Below are 14,135 nucleotides of genomic sequence, written 5' to 3' on the forward strand. Positions count from 1 at the left end.
GTTATGGGGGATGAACGAATGAGACGACTGGCATGTTGAATGCACGTGTTTATTATATGACAGCTGAAGGCAGAGTGAGTAGCCGCTCTCCGAACCCAGCCGAGTTGGTCCCCACTCGCAGGAAGGTAACCAAACTCGACCATGTCGTATAGTGAGCCGCCACAGATCTTCCGATATTTGCTTTTTCGGGCTTTTCACTTTCGGTCCCGTGAGGTAGACCCACCGCGAGTATGTCAGGCTTTTCTGCAGAGTCTTTTCCGACGAGTCAAACATGTTCGAGATGTATGGAGGGGTGAGGGGTGGGGAAGTTGGAGTTGCGATTGGTGCGATTGGTAGTTGCAGTTGCAGTTGCCAATTTGTCACTTCGCCTGCGACCGGCAAGCGGAGCGCCGTCTGCAGGGCGGCGCGTCACGGCGAGGCGGAGGGGCGAGGCGCGAGGCGCGCGCTTTCGTTCTTTCTTTCTTTCGAACATGGAAGGCAGGGCCAGGGGGGCGGCTCGCTCTCTCTCCAACTCCAACTCCAACTCCAACTCCAACTCGGACGACGACGGGGACGGAGACGGAGACGGAGACCAGTCTCCTCAACCAGGCCCGTCACTACTCATTACTATTGTTTGCACTTTTCAATTTTCATTTGCCATTTGCATCGCATGCATATATTCCTTATCGCTGCGATTACATTCCGTATCTGTGCTCGATCCACCTGCGAGCGAAAGTGACACCTAGCTCGAACATAATCGGTGCGATAACGACCATATTCGCGTATCAACGATCAAAACAATCCCAATCTAGACCGATTGCTCGTCTTCTAATGGTCCAGTCTACAGCCAGGACTATGGAGTCGTTAAGGCAAACTCGACTCGGACATTTACCCACAATCTGACTCCGACTCTAAATATATACATATACATATTTTTTCCATCGGATTAACTTTTAAATATAGCTTCAGTATTAATACAAAGTACCACACACATGCATACATATATACAGCTAGTGTGAATCATTACCAAATTGAACTTTTATCCGGGAATATATTTGAATTTTTTTCATTTATGAAACTAATACAATGCACGCGTTTGTCAAATATCGAATTTCCTCTCCTTTATTAGACTTAAATATGAGAAAAATACGAAGATTTCTTGATGTAAAGTGCTCTATAGAAACTATTACCAAAACCATACAGCTTTATATTACACTAGTATATTTAGTAAACATTGCTCTCTTTAAAATGTTTCTAATTTATGATTTATATAATTCTGCAGATATGGAAAAACATGTTTCTACCAGATTCGCTTTGTCAACACATCATATGGGAACTCTTACAGGTATATTCAGAAATGTATCAGTTTCGCTGGGTCTTCTATGGATGAAAGCTTATAAAAAAATAAAACATAAACAAGTAATCACATATTAAAATATGTATATTTTATTGCTTTTCAGATTCTTCGGATGATGATGCTCAAGATTCCCAAAAACACTTTCAAATGTCGGATACTACAGGTAATCGGGGCAAAATTTTTTAATTAAAATTATTATCTATTGCATGTTTGTATGTTGTTTATTAAATGTTTCTTATTTGTATTACTCTGGAAAAAAAACATATATTAATGATTTGTTTTTATTATATTTCAGCTCCACCACGAAATGCACCTATCCAGTACAATCAGCCGATGTTCAACAATAGTTTTAAATCTGGTAAATTTGTCAATTGCAATTAATGTGAATAGTCGTATGTATATGTAAAAATATGATTTTTAATTTCATTTTTACTCTAGACGACGAGAATTCGAGATCTCCCGTGCATCAGACACCTTCCAAATTCGTAGGTTAGAAGCTTTCCCTTTGAAAAATGTCACCGATTTGAAAATGCATGTGTAAAATTGATTTCTTGATTTAATTTAATTTGCAGAAACGGAAAGATCAAAGCCCAAAAAACGCAAAAAGGATTCAAATTCCACTGGTATACATACAGTTCATTTACACAAATGTAAGTAGTGTGTGTAAGTAGATGTAATCGATATATTAAATTTATTTTGCAGGTGTAGAAAGATCGTCTGTTATCCATAAAAGAGGCTTCGGTGCCATCGGTAAATGTTTTATTTATTTACACGAAAATATTAATATGTATACTTATATATAATAAATTGATTTATATTTTCAGATGATGAAAGATCAAAATCTCCAAAACTAAGTAAAGGATTTGGCGCTATGGGTGAATAGTTTATTATTATATACGAAAATTTACGACGAATCATTGTTCTGTTCTGTGTATAATAAATTGGCGTATGTTTTTAGATGATGAAAGATCGAGATCTCCAAAACACAGACGAGGCTTTGGCGCCAACGGTAAATGAGTGTATTTATTATTGTATAATTTAAGAAGATAAATAATCATTTGATATAATTTTTTTGTTTTATAAAAGATGAAAAACCTAGATCTCCAAAACGAAAAAGAGCCGTAGGCGTCACTGGTAAATATTTCAATTTGAAATAAATACAATGATATATTAGGGGGACCGAAAAGTAATCGAAAGCTTTCAACGAGCTCTTTCGCAGTCAGTTTGTGTTGAGATATGGTCCAGTAAACACTTAAGTTTTGTTATTACGTTGAAGTTGTTGTTGTTAATTTATTGTTTCTGTTAAAAAAGAAGAATTTCTACCTGAGGAAGGATGTTGAGACCAATAATAGAGGAAGGGCACTTGCGTCATTTTATGCTGTTTATGTTAGACCAAGTAATGAAAGCAAACGAAGCAGTGAAAACAATCAACGATACTTAGGGGATATTCTGAAACTTGCAAAGTGTCATCAGTGGTATAAACAATTAAAAAAAGATAAGGATAGGTACATCAAGGAGATTGCACGAAAAGAAGAGCTCAAAAATTAGATGATGATATCTTGACGTCAATGGTGGAATCAGATCCTCACGAAACCATCGAGGAATTATCATTGAAGAATGCCTGTCCATGGTCTATATAGTTCAGGATCATCTTCGTCACATTGGAAAATTGCAGATGGGGAATTTGGGAATATTTTTTTGATTACTTTTCGGTCCCCCTAATATGTACCTATTGATGAAAATGAATACTGTTATGAACGCATTCGATTTATGTTTTCCTTAGACGATGAAAAATCTAGATCTCCGAAACGAAGAAAAGGCTTCGGCGCTACTGGTAAATATTTCGATCATAAATAAATTACAATAATGATATTCTTATTGATGAAAATAAACACTGGCGTGAACGCATTCGATTGGTTTTTGTTCTTTTAGACGATGAAAGATCGAGATCTCCAAAACGCAGAAAAGGTTTCGGAGCCACTGGTAAATAGCCAATTTATATACATATGCCACCTAATTCGTGAAATTGGTCATTTCATAAATATGATCTCAGATCATGAACGGTGCTGACCTGTTGCTTTTTTCATGAAATTGTAAAAATATTTGACGGATTTCATGAAATATACAATAGTGGAGCCTCTGGTGATTTATTTTTGACTTACACCGAATGACATTTCACTATGCATGTAAAAACTACATAAATGTCTATTAACTATTCTAATGTTCATTTCAACTATTGACCAACAAATTAATTTAATTTAATATCATAATAAAAAGCGATTCTTATGTAGTAGTGAATGATAACAATTTAAACGTCCATTTTATAAAATAAATGTGCATTTAAAAAACAATTAAAAAAAGTTTCTATACATTACAACAAGACGGATGCAGATTGCATTAGAAAGTTTGCTTTGATCATTGAAAAAAATATTCGCTACTTAAAAAGTGGATGAAATGTACATTAAAATGACAGATGAACTGTACCGGCAACGTCGTGAATACCAAAGTCGTTTGTTTAGGTTAGGTTAAGTTAGGGTTGGTTTTATTTATTTAAGATTACATTTCATTAGTGAGATTATAATTTCACTAGTGAGAAACAAAAGTGAACACTTTTGACAGTTGTTAATAGCGAAAGACTGCAACGTTGCCACTTTTTTGTATCTATTTTTTCGAATGATCGTTTCATATTTTTTATTGTTCACTTTATAATGCCAAAATATTTTATTCGATGCACAATACGAGATTGTTTAACCTTTTCACCGCGTACGACGACTATATATGTCCTAGCGAACATGCCCTCAGCGCGCGAGACACGCATAGATGTCTTGGAACGTTTATTGTGTTAAAATTTTATAACTTGGTTGAAAATATTACTAAATGTATACATTACCAAATTTAATAGATGGCAGTAGTCAAAAAAAATAAATATAGGTTGTAAAATTCAAAAAAATATTACAACCTATATTTATAGTCAAAAACGTGATAACAAAATCCGCAAAAAAGCAGCCGCGTACAGGGCACGTTCGCTAAATTTGGTGACGCGGGCAAAGGGTTAATGCACCGAAAATAATGCAAATTTTTAATGCTCAAACATTTTTTTTAAGATACAAATTATTTTTCTCAATGTACGTACAGTTAAATCGTACCCGTAGTGAATTCGATTTTTAATCTAAAGCCGAATTTAATATTTTTCCGAAATGTTTTAATGGCAGTTAATGGTTTTTTTTATAAGAATTCATGAAAAAGGCGTTTGTTGATAATTTCATGAAATAAGCAATTTGGCGAATTGGGTGTAACATGCAAAAAATTATAAAAATGAAAAGTATTTTATTTTTTGTTTTATAAATTTTATTTAATATTTAATAGGTGATGAAAAATCAAAGACTCCGAAACGCAAGGGCTTAAGCACTATAGGTAAAGTAATAATTGCATCAATTTATATATACAATGTACGTATATGATTATTTTGGTATATTGTATTCAACTCTTTATATGTTTTATATTTATTTAGAATTTACTAAAATCGCTAGCGACGATGAATCAAGTGGAAGCGATTCCCCTGGACCACGATATGTGAAGAAAAAAATTGAAATCAAACCCCCATCATGCGGATACGGTGTTGGAGAAAAAATCATGGTACAATGATGCAATGAAAATAAATTATTATCCCATTATATAACTAGTCAATAGACAACTCTAGATTTCAGTTCTCATCCTTTTATGAATCTCTGGCATACGCTAATTCAGTCTTGGGGCTTTATACTAATTTCAGAAACGACTTGGTTATACTTCCGGCGAAGGTCTCGGCAAGAGTGGACAGGGTAGAGCCGAGCCCATTGACACATCTATGCAACATGGACGACGGGGTCTCGGCTTCGTACCCTCGTCTCAAGGCAAACCATACGAAGGTTCGGAATGGGATCCAAAGGAGGAGTATATCACTGTCAAAGAAGTCCCCGTTAGTATAATTCTACATGCATACATCAATCCCGTATTAACCCTTTGCCCACGGCAATAAATATAGCGAACAAGCCCTGTACGCGGCATCTTTTTCGCGAATTTGGCAATCGAGTTTTCTACCTTAAATACAGATTTTAATATTTACTCAAGTAACCAGATATGTTAATTAACACATAAAGTATTATTTTAAACAATAAAGTACATAATATATCTCGTAGTTTTGGCTTAATTGTCAAATAATCATTCTTCATAATTGTATGAAGACGTGACGTCACATAAACGAGGTTTCAGTATGGTTCCACAAAAAACTAATTTTCGACTGGTATATATGAATTTTAAGCAAATTGAATAGATGGCATTCAACTCTCAGTAATATATTCAACCAATTTTGAACCTTAAAACATTTGAAATAGGCGCATATAAAGCTCAAAATCCCGTGCAAAGTTCAGAAATTCTATGGAAGACAGCCGCGCTACAGACTTGTCGCCCAAAGCTTCCATAGAAGACGGACGCGGGCAAACGGTTAAACGAGACGTATTGTACTGATCTAAGAAACGGCTAGAATAATAATCAGCGATTTGTTCATAGGAATGGATTGACGAATCACCGTTGGAAGAGCTCGATCGTGATTTGTTGGATAGTTGGGTCGTCGTCGGAAAGAAAAAGCTGTACATAAACGATGAGGCTAACTTTTGCGATCCTAAAATCCTCGAAGACGTGCTCAGTTTGAAAGTGCGTATATTATATTATATATGTATATGTGTGTGTGTGATCAAGTTTTGTATGACTTGAGTAATGTTTTTGTAACTGTAATGTTTCAGACCATTTTTGATGATATCAAGTCGGACATTCTGCACACTCTCGTCAGTCGGTGTAATCTGTACGAGACTATTAAGAATGCATTCTTCATAAACAGGGCGGCTTTGAAGATGGCCAATATGGACGCAGTGTTCGATTTCATGTTTACGAATCCGAAGACGGAAACGGGTGCGAAAGCGGTGAGCGATCAAGAGCTGCTGTATTTTGCCGATGTTTGCGCGGGGCCCGGCGGCTTCACTGAATACGTACTGTGGAGGAAAAAGTGGGCCGCTAAAGGTTTATTAATGTTTAATATTATTTTATTTACTAATTTGTCATTTGTATTTTTGTATGAATACAAATATTTAAACCACTTTTCTGGAATGAAACTTATAATATGTCGATAATATGTGGCGTGCTTGTCTGTATCGGTTAAATTTATTTTTCAGGTTTCGGATTTACGTTGAAAGGAGATAGCGATTTTAATATAGCGGGATTGCGCGCCGCTTCGACAGAATCATTTTTCCCGTATTATGGCGAAAATGATGACGGTGATATATTCAATCCTGGTAATTTAGCATCGTTGAAGAAGTTTGTCTTGAATCACACGGAGGATAAAGGTGTACATTTTTTAATGGCTGATGGGGTAATCTGAACTTACACTCTTATTATAATTTGGACTTTATTTTGCGAAAATGATCCAAGTCACATAAGTAATATATTGGCATCGGGAACCTTAAGTGTGTGCTTTTAACATTTTTTGGCGAATGGCTAGTTGGTATCTGGCGCTTTAATGATTTGTATGAAATAAAGTCATGTTTATCAATATTTTTGAGTAATGTTATTTATTTTTAGAAACTATGTAGTATTATTAATAGGAAAGTTTTTTTAATATTATAATAATATCATGTTTATATGAGATAAGTAACTGTTTAACCTGTAAAGTTAAGTAGGGGTGGCAAGAAGGCGCATCTGATAGCCGGCTGTCATCGCGTCGATTTGACAGATGATTCTGATGTAATTTTTAATGATTAAATTAAAAAGTAGTTCACAAATGGTGTCAGTGCGAACACACGGTCAGTGAAACTAATAAAAGGCTTGAAAAAAAAGTGTTATTAAAAAAGTTCCATACAGCTTGTAAAGAATGCCAGATATCGGCTATGAAACTGCCGATTGTAATTAAGATTGCTTATACTTTGTACTAAAAGTTGTGGTGGTCGGAGTATAACTTATGTGGGTTGGATCGTTTTTGCAGTGCATTTAACGGTGTTGCTTATATGGTGTCGAATTTTTAGGGGTTTTCGGTTGAAGGCGAAGAGAATATTCAAGAAATAAAGTCGAAGCAATTGTACCTGTGTCAATGTATCGCTGCTCTGTCACTTGTCCGCGACGGTGGACACTTTGTCGTGAAGCTTTTCGACTGCTTTACCAAATTTAGTATAGGACTCATATATTTGATGTATCGGAGCTTTAAGCGCAGTAAGTATTCTCTATGGTCTGGCTTTGGACGTGTTTTTATTTGTATATATTTGTGTAATGATTTCATTGTATTGCAGTTTGTATACATAAACCGGTGACTTCACGTCCCGCCAATTCGGAAAGGTACCTCATATGTAAATGGAAGCGGAAGACGTTCGATAACATTGAGAGGCATTTGTTCGATGTGAATGCGAGGCTTTGGAAATACACGCACGAGAAGAGTCAGGAGGATATTGTAGAATTAGTACCTTTGGATGTTTTGAGGAGTGATGCGGGTTTTTTTAATTACATGTGTCGCAGTAATAATATGTAGGTTCATCGTTTTTGAATGAGTAGGTGTATGCATACCATAGATGTAGAATAACCTAGATAAGCCATTACGTACACTTTTGGTCGGAGATGTTGTCGCCACCAACTGAGGGGTGCGGGGGGTTTAACTAGCGGGGAAGTGGTGAAAAAAAAGGAAGGAACGCAAAAAACGCGGTGGACAGCAACCAGTTTATGTACATATGTACATGCACTGAAGTTTTATTTTATTTATAACTTTATTTTATTGGACACTCCGCGTGACAGTAAACCAAACTAATAAAGCCATATTAAGAAAAAAATATTTAGCTATACACACTATATTAAACTATAAATGTATGTTACTATAATAAAACCATCATTAACTTTTACAATATTTAAACATTAGTAACTTCCACAAGAATCAATTTTAAAGCTGACACTTTAATATTCAGTTCATTGTTTGTAGTTTTGAACTTAATGTCGATTTCTGAATTTCCGTCAGTGCCAACAAGATATACGCGTGCATTTAGTGACACCTGTGGCAGAGGTTCTCGACCGCTGTTCCAGAACACAACATACATCGTGCCGATATTTCATTAATGTTAAAATACTACTATAATTGAAGACATTATATATTAATTCTTACTTATGATATGTGATTCCATCCGCCTTTTTATGTTTTCTTGAGTAATTGTAACACAATTTCACTGAATACGTTGGCGTTTTGGAAAAATGTCAATCGACCTTCCGACTTAGAAGCTAACTAGCTACTGAGAGAGAGTGTGCATGCACTGTACTTTCTTTTGTATGTGCATGCACCAACAGGGTGATCGGCTTAGAGCGTCAGGGCGTATCTATGTATTCTATATCTATGATGCATACTTAATTGACTATATGTTAATGTGTTTAATTGTATTTTGCAGTATTGGAAGAGGACAAATTATAAGTTTACTTAAGATTAAAGGTCTGCACAATGACCGTACGTTGTTGGACTTTTTGAGATACGAAGGAGATTTAAATCATGAAGATAAAAAAGCTGATATTAGAAAAAAATGTCTGGAATTTTGGGAGGTTGTTACCATAAATTAAATTTCTTGTATGCATTTGTATGAGCAAAAGTAATAGGATGCGAATAGTCATATGTGATGATTATTTGTTTAGGACATTTGAAGTTTAACTAGGATTTTATATACGTGGACTTGCATTCTGTAACAATGGTTTAAATTACTTTATTGCTTTTGCAGATTCCCGACACACCTAAGAAGAAGGAGGACTCGAAAAGAATGCCTTCATATCGAGACCAACTTCAAATTCTCGTTAGAAATTTCACTACTTATAAAGTCAACTGCATCACGGAGGACATTTTATCGAGCATATTTAACCTTCAACCGAAGATGGTGAATTCGGCTCGGGATCTCTTGATCGAATCAAATCGAAGCATTATCAAGTCCAAGTACGATTGGTATTTCATGTTCTGTGATAGTATGAAGGAATCCAGGTGCAACTTTTACTTTAGTGAGTTTATATTCGATTATATTATATAATAAATACGCTTTCGGTATTGTATAATCGTACTTGTGTGTAATATTTTAGGCCTAGGCGGATATCACGTGTACAGACTTGAAGGGAGGTGCTGGAGATCTGTGAGAAACTTGTCTCTACCTGAAGGAACTATGTTCTTTGGTGAATTAGTTGAAGAAAAGCGGGGCACTGGAAGAGGAATTCACTCGTCACAGAATCTTCACATCTTGGACGCTTTCCGTCTCGGACACGAATATGTTTTTAATCTGTGCTTAAAGAAAAGGTAAATAATTTGTTTCATTTTCGAACACGACAGTTTATACTGTGTTTGTAAATATTGCATTAAATTTTCAGGAATCAGAGGATAAAATTGTTCTGCGATGCAGTAAATAAACCCATCGATAAAAAGTCGGAGACGGTCTTGATGCATATACGTAGTAAAAATATTCACAAATTGATCGATATAACTACGGAGATACCTAAACTGACCGAGAGGGTTTTGAAGAATTCCAAAAGGGCTATGACGGCACCTGTACCAAACTTAAAAGAGAACAATGACTCATTTTTCGTCGTTGAATCTGTATTATTTTTTAAATACGTTAAAGGTAAACTTTTCGCCCAACTTGCATTAATTCAAACTATATTCTATGTCTTGTAAATGTTTTCTATTTACAGATCCGTGGACAATGGCACTGTCGACCAGTAGAAATTTATTATATATGCACAATTCACATAACAATGAAGCCTCTTACAACATTGTCGAAGGTTCTACCAATAACGCTTTCGACGCCTACTTATCGTGTTTCAAATGCCAATTTTATAGAGATCCTTTGTATTATGACTTTCTATTACGAGATACAATCTGAAAGTGACTTTTATTTTTAACAATATCTGTTATTGTGACCTTGAATATATTTGACTTATTTTTACAAACCTTTGTTTTTATTTGAAATGCATACATCATAGGTTGATATTGTAGCGTAGGGGTGGGCTCAGGATCTCAATGAAAGGCCAAAGTCGCTTCACAGCATTCAACGATTCAAAAGTTCCACGTGAATCCACCGCTCACTCCAGAATAATGTGATCTACCGTGTGTACCTCCTTATAAAGGACAAGTTGCTTAGCACAGCTTCGCCGATTCATCAATGTGTCTATTGGCATGTAGGAGTCCGAGCAGCACGTAGGACTGTCCATACCGAATTAAAGCCATGCAAGTGTGAGGAATGTAGAAATTCAAAGCCATCCTTGACAAAATATCGGCATACGTACGAGTCATTCCCATACAAATTAAACTCGGCGAAACATACAGAGTTCAAGCGCCCTTCAATCGAAGTAGTGAAGCTTTTTGATTTGATTCCTTAATATTTGAGAAATATGAGCTTAGTTTCGATTACATATGTACATTATGTAATTGAGATTTTGACAAATACTTACCTATGCATATAATTGCTGTATGTAATCATTTTAATACTTCAACTGTGCCTGATCATCATTCAATTGAGTATTATTAAAGCTGAATGAGTGTGGCTGAAGATTTTTTTCCAGCCCAGCTTCTGGAGCGAATGGATAGTCTAGTTATAGCGGTGTAGGAATCTAGCACAACTTGTGCTATTACGAATCAAAACCAGTGATCTCATCATCGATCCTGTACAAACATGCATAACTCAAGGGCAACGTCCCTTTCGACCATTCCAGAAGAAAGAGTTCATCGCTCGATCGTAAAACGAACCAAACCCAACAGTGATGTCATCAGGCAACCGTAACACATGTCTGAAAAGTCATTTACGCGTGGCACACGGCGCGCTTCAAGCCAGAACGTATATAAAGCGACGCACCAGCTCCTTGGGTTGACTTTCTATTACGAGATACATTCTGAAAGTGACTTTTATTTTTAACAATATCTGTTATTGTGACCTTGAATATATTTGACATATTTTTACAAACCTTTGTTTTTATTCGAAATGCATACATCATAGGTTGATATTGTAGCGTAGGAGTGGGTTCAGGATCTAAATGAAAGGCCACTTCTCAGTATTCAACGATTCAAAAGTTCCACGTGAATCCACCGCTCAATCCAGAATAATGTGATCTACCGTGTGTAATGGACAAGTAGCCCAGCACAGCTTCGACTTGTTTATTGTCTAGACACTTTTCTAGAAGTCTAGAAGTTCTACCCTGTCAAGTTTGTTGTTTACGCACGCACTCGCACAGGTTTGTGAGAACTCCAGCGTATCCTTTGTTCGGGCACTTACCCGTCCTGTTGGCCTAGTCCAGGGTCTCTATTTTTCACCCATGAATGAATTTAGAGAGTGGATACTCTCTCGCTGTTCCCACGTTTCAATATTCACGTTTGTATATTTGGTTCATACATACGGTAAACGGGTTACTAGTCGCATGTGAACCACTAAGGGCCAGGGCGCACCGTGCGACTTGCGAGCGACTTGGTTGAGGGCGACCAGACCAATGCAGGCAGGTAGATGGGACATGCCACACCCGTCAACTTGTTTGTCGCGCAACTAGTCGGCCGACAAAGTTGCACGGTGCGGCCCGGCCCTAACAGGGTAACCGGTCGCACGTCGTCACCCATCGCACGAAAACTGGTCACACAGTGTGTGACCAGTTTTCTGGTCACACAATGTGTGTCGCACAGTGTATCTACGATAACGCTCGCTGTACTGTAATAGTCGTTTTTTCAACATATTTACATATGTACATCACAGCTAAAACACTGTCAACAAAATGTATTAATATAATAACATAAAAAAACCTAAAATGTAGGTTCAGGATGCGGCCAGAGGGCGCCCCCTCTGTATGGCAGCTTCGATTTCTGTTTCAGTTCCAGATCCCGATTCCTTTTTCGGTTCTGGATCCTGATTCCTTTTTCACTTCCGGTTCTGAATTCCTTTTTGTTTCGGATACGGACTCCATTTTCAGTACCGGATACCGATCCCTGTTTTAGTTCCGATTCCCGATTTCTGTTTTAGTTCCGATTCCGATTAATTATTACTAAACGTATTGTAACTTTATTTTAACGAGTTGTCGAGATTAATCGAGACCACCCGTTGAAATTTCAACGGGCACAACACTAGTACAGAGCATCGTAAGCCAGTAACGGGCTCGTATGTGGGCTGCGGGGCTACAGCCCTCCCAGTATATTACTAATGCATGCTATTTTTTCCGTCCATATGGGCTGCAGGGCTGCAGACCTCCCAGTATAGTACACATGCATGCTATTTTTTTCTGCATTTGATCACCGGTATGGTCAACGCGCTATTACATCCCGATTAATCTCTGCAGCCCCCCCCCCCCCCTCTATGAATTCTCACGAGCCGCCACTGATCGTAACCTCTGGATATTCGCGGCACACATTGTTTACGTCTCGTAGAGTTTATCAGGTACGTACATACATATGTAATTCATCGGCAGTCGCTAGTTATTCCGTATATGCATAGGGACAAAACACTAACTAACATCGGCTTTCTCCCTCACACGCAATCTCACTCGCACGCATTAGGCCGAAGTGCTGTTCGGGGAACACATATTACCGCGGTGCACAGGTTATGGTGCTCTGCACTAGTACACATCTAGTAAAGATGTGTAATGAATGGTTTTGTAGGAATCTCGTCACCGTAATCGAAACATCTATTGCGACGGAGAATACATTTCTCACGCTCAACCATTGACGTCATCTCGAGTCGAGAAACTTCCACCCCAACAAATCAAGCAGAACGACGCGAAGTCGAAGAACACCTGCACCCATTAAAGTGCACAAACAACAACTACATTGTAACCCATTGAACAAACATCCAGACTCACTGGAACAAAGGGCGATAAAAACTAAATCGAGTGGAACGACGCCACATATTCGAGAATATTCCACCCTAACAACGAACCACATTCCTCGCATAACTTGCACACGTGTACTTCCAAGAAGCAAACCCAGTAAACACCACCTGCGGTTCTCAGAATCAATCGCCAGTAAAGTCACGTGGACCCCCAAAAACAATATAAAAGGAGATCCAACCCAGACAACTTCAGTTTAAGTCTCCATCCTCGGCCCCACGCTATTCAACCTGTACACACACGACATACCCACTCCTACACAGAGGTACACAAACATCGCACAGTATGCCGATGACACTGCCATCTTAGCGAGCTCCGTCAGCCTCAAGGGAGTCTCGCTCGCCCTCCAGAAGTACTCGGACCAACTGGTAGCGTGGTACGATAAATGGCTGATGAAAATCAACCCGGACAAAAGTCAGGCAATATTCTTCTCCAGACGTAAAAATCGGTGCAAACCAGCCAAGCCAGTAATTATAAACGACCAACCAGTCAACTGGACCACGTCTACCCGCTACCTGGGGGTAATAATCGACCGCAAATTAACCTGGAAACCCCACATCACTAACGCGGTGCGTAGAGCTAGGGCAGTAGCGTCAAAGCTTTACCCACTATGCAAACCAAACAGCAAACTCTCGCTTAAAAACAAGTGCTTGCTGTATAAATCCATCATCCGCCCACAAATCACATACGCGAGCCCCGTGTGGGCTCACACTACCATCTCCAACAGATCCATACTCAGACTACAGACAGTACAAAACAAATTCTTGCGTGCCGCGGGCAACTACGACTGGTACACAAGAAACACTATAATTCACAATGACCTAAACATTGACTACCTTGACAAACACGTACACAAACTTGCCGTAAACTACTTCAAGTCTCTCGGCAAGGTAGACAATCCCTTAATAAA

General features: G+C 37.9%; 2 protein-coding genes across 2 annotated transcripts in view; one reads left to right on the forward strand and one right to left on the reverse strand.

The window, feature by feature from the left end:
* mip40 (Myb-interacting protein 40) overlaps positions 1 to 14,135 on the reverse strand; it is a 237,704-nt gene that overhangs the window by 53,831 nt on the left and 169,738 nt on the right. The gene's annotated exons all lie outside the window — the stretch shown is intronic.
* On the forward strand, positions 325 to 11,322 carry Cmtr1 (Cap methyltransferase 1). Its single transcript, XM_077442585.1, has 26 exons — positions 325 to 588; positions 1,262 to 1,324; positions 1,440 to 1,499; positions 1,632 to 1,694; positions 1,775 to 1,825; positions 1,909 to 1,959; positions 2,039 to 2,086; positions 2,161 to 2,211; positions 2,295 to 2,345; positions 2,423 to 2,470; positions 3,120 to 3,170; positions 3,269 to 3,319; positions 4,703 to 4,750; positions 4,848 to 4,972; positions 5,109 to 5,294; positions 5,885 to 6,028; positions 6,118 to 6,391; positions 6,544 to 6,740; positions 7,390 to 7,573; positions 7,651 to 7,882; positions 8,785 to 8,932; positions 9,106 to 9,376; positions 9,455 to 9,665; positions 9,737 to 9,987; positions 10,058 to 10,543; positions 10,964 to 11,322. Exons 1-25 carry the CDS (start codon positions 471 to 473, stop codon positions 10,246 to 10,248), a joined length of 3,168 nt encoding a protein of 1,055 aa, XP_077298711.1. The 5' UTR covers positions 325 to 470; the 3' UTR covers positions 10,249 to 10,543; positions 10,964 to 11,322.

Source organism: Arctopsyche grandis, chromosome 12 (genome assembly GCF_051622035.1).
Source record: "Arctopsyche grandis isolate Sample6627 chromosome 12, ASM5162203v2, whole genome shotgun sequence".
Classification (NCBI taxonomy): domain Eukaryota; kingdom Metazoa; phylum Arthropoda; class Insecta; order Trichoptera; family Hydropsychidae; genus Arctopsyche; species Arctopsyche grandis.

Coding starts and splice junctions, on each gene's coding strand:
- Cmtr1 (XM_077442585.1), top strand. CDS start 471: ATGGAAGGCAGGGCCAGGGGGGCGGCTCGCTCTCTCTCCAACTCCAAC. Junction 7,574..7,650: donor GTATCGGAGCTTTAAGCGCA/GTAAGTATTCTC, acceptor ATTGTATTGCAG/TTTGTATACATAAACCGGTG. Junction 9,666..9,736: donor AATCTGTGCTTAAAGAAAAG/GTAAATAATTTG, acceptor TTAAATTTTCAG/GAATCAGAGGATAAAATTGT.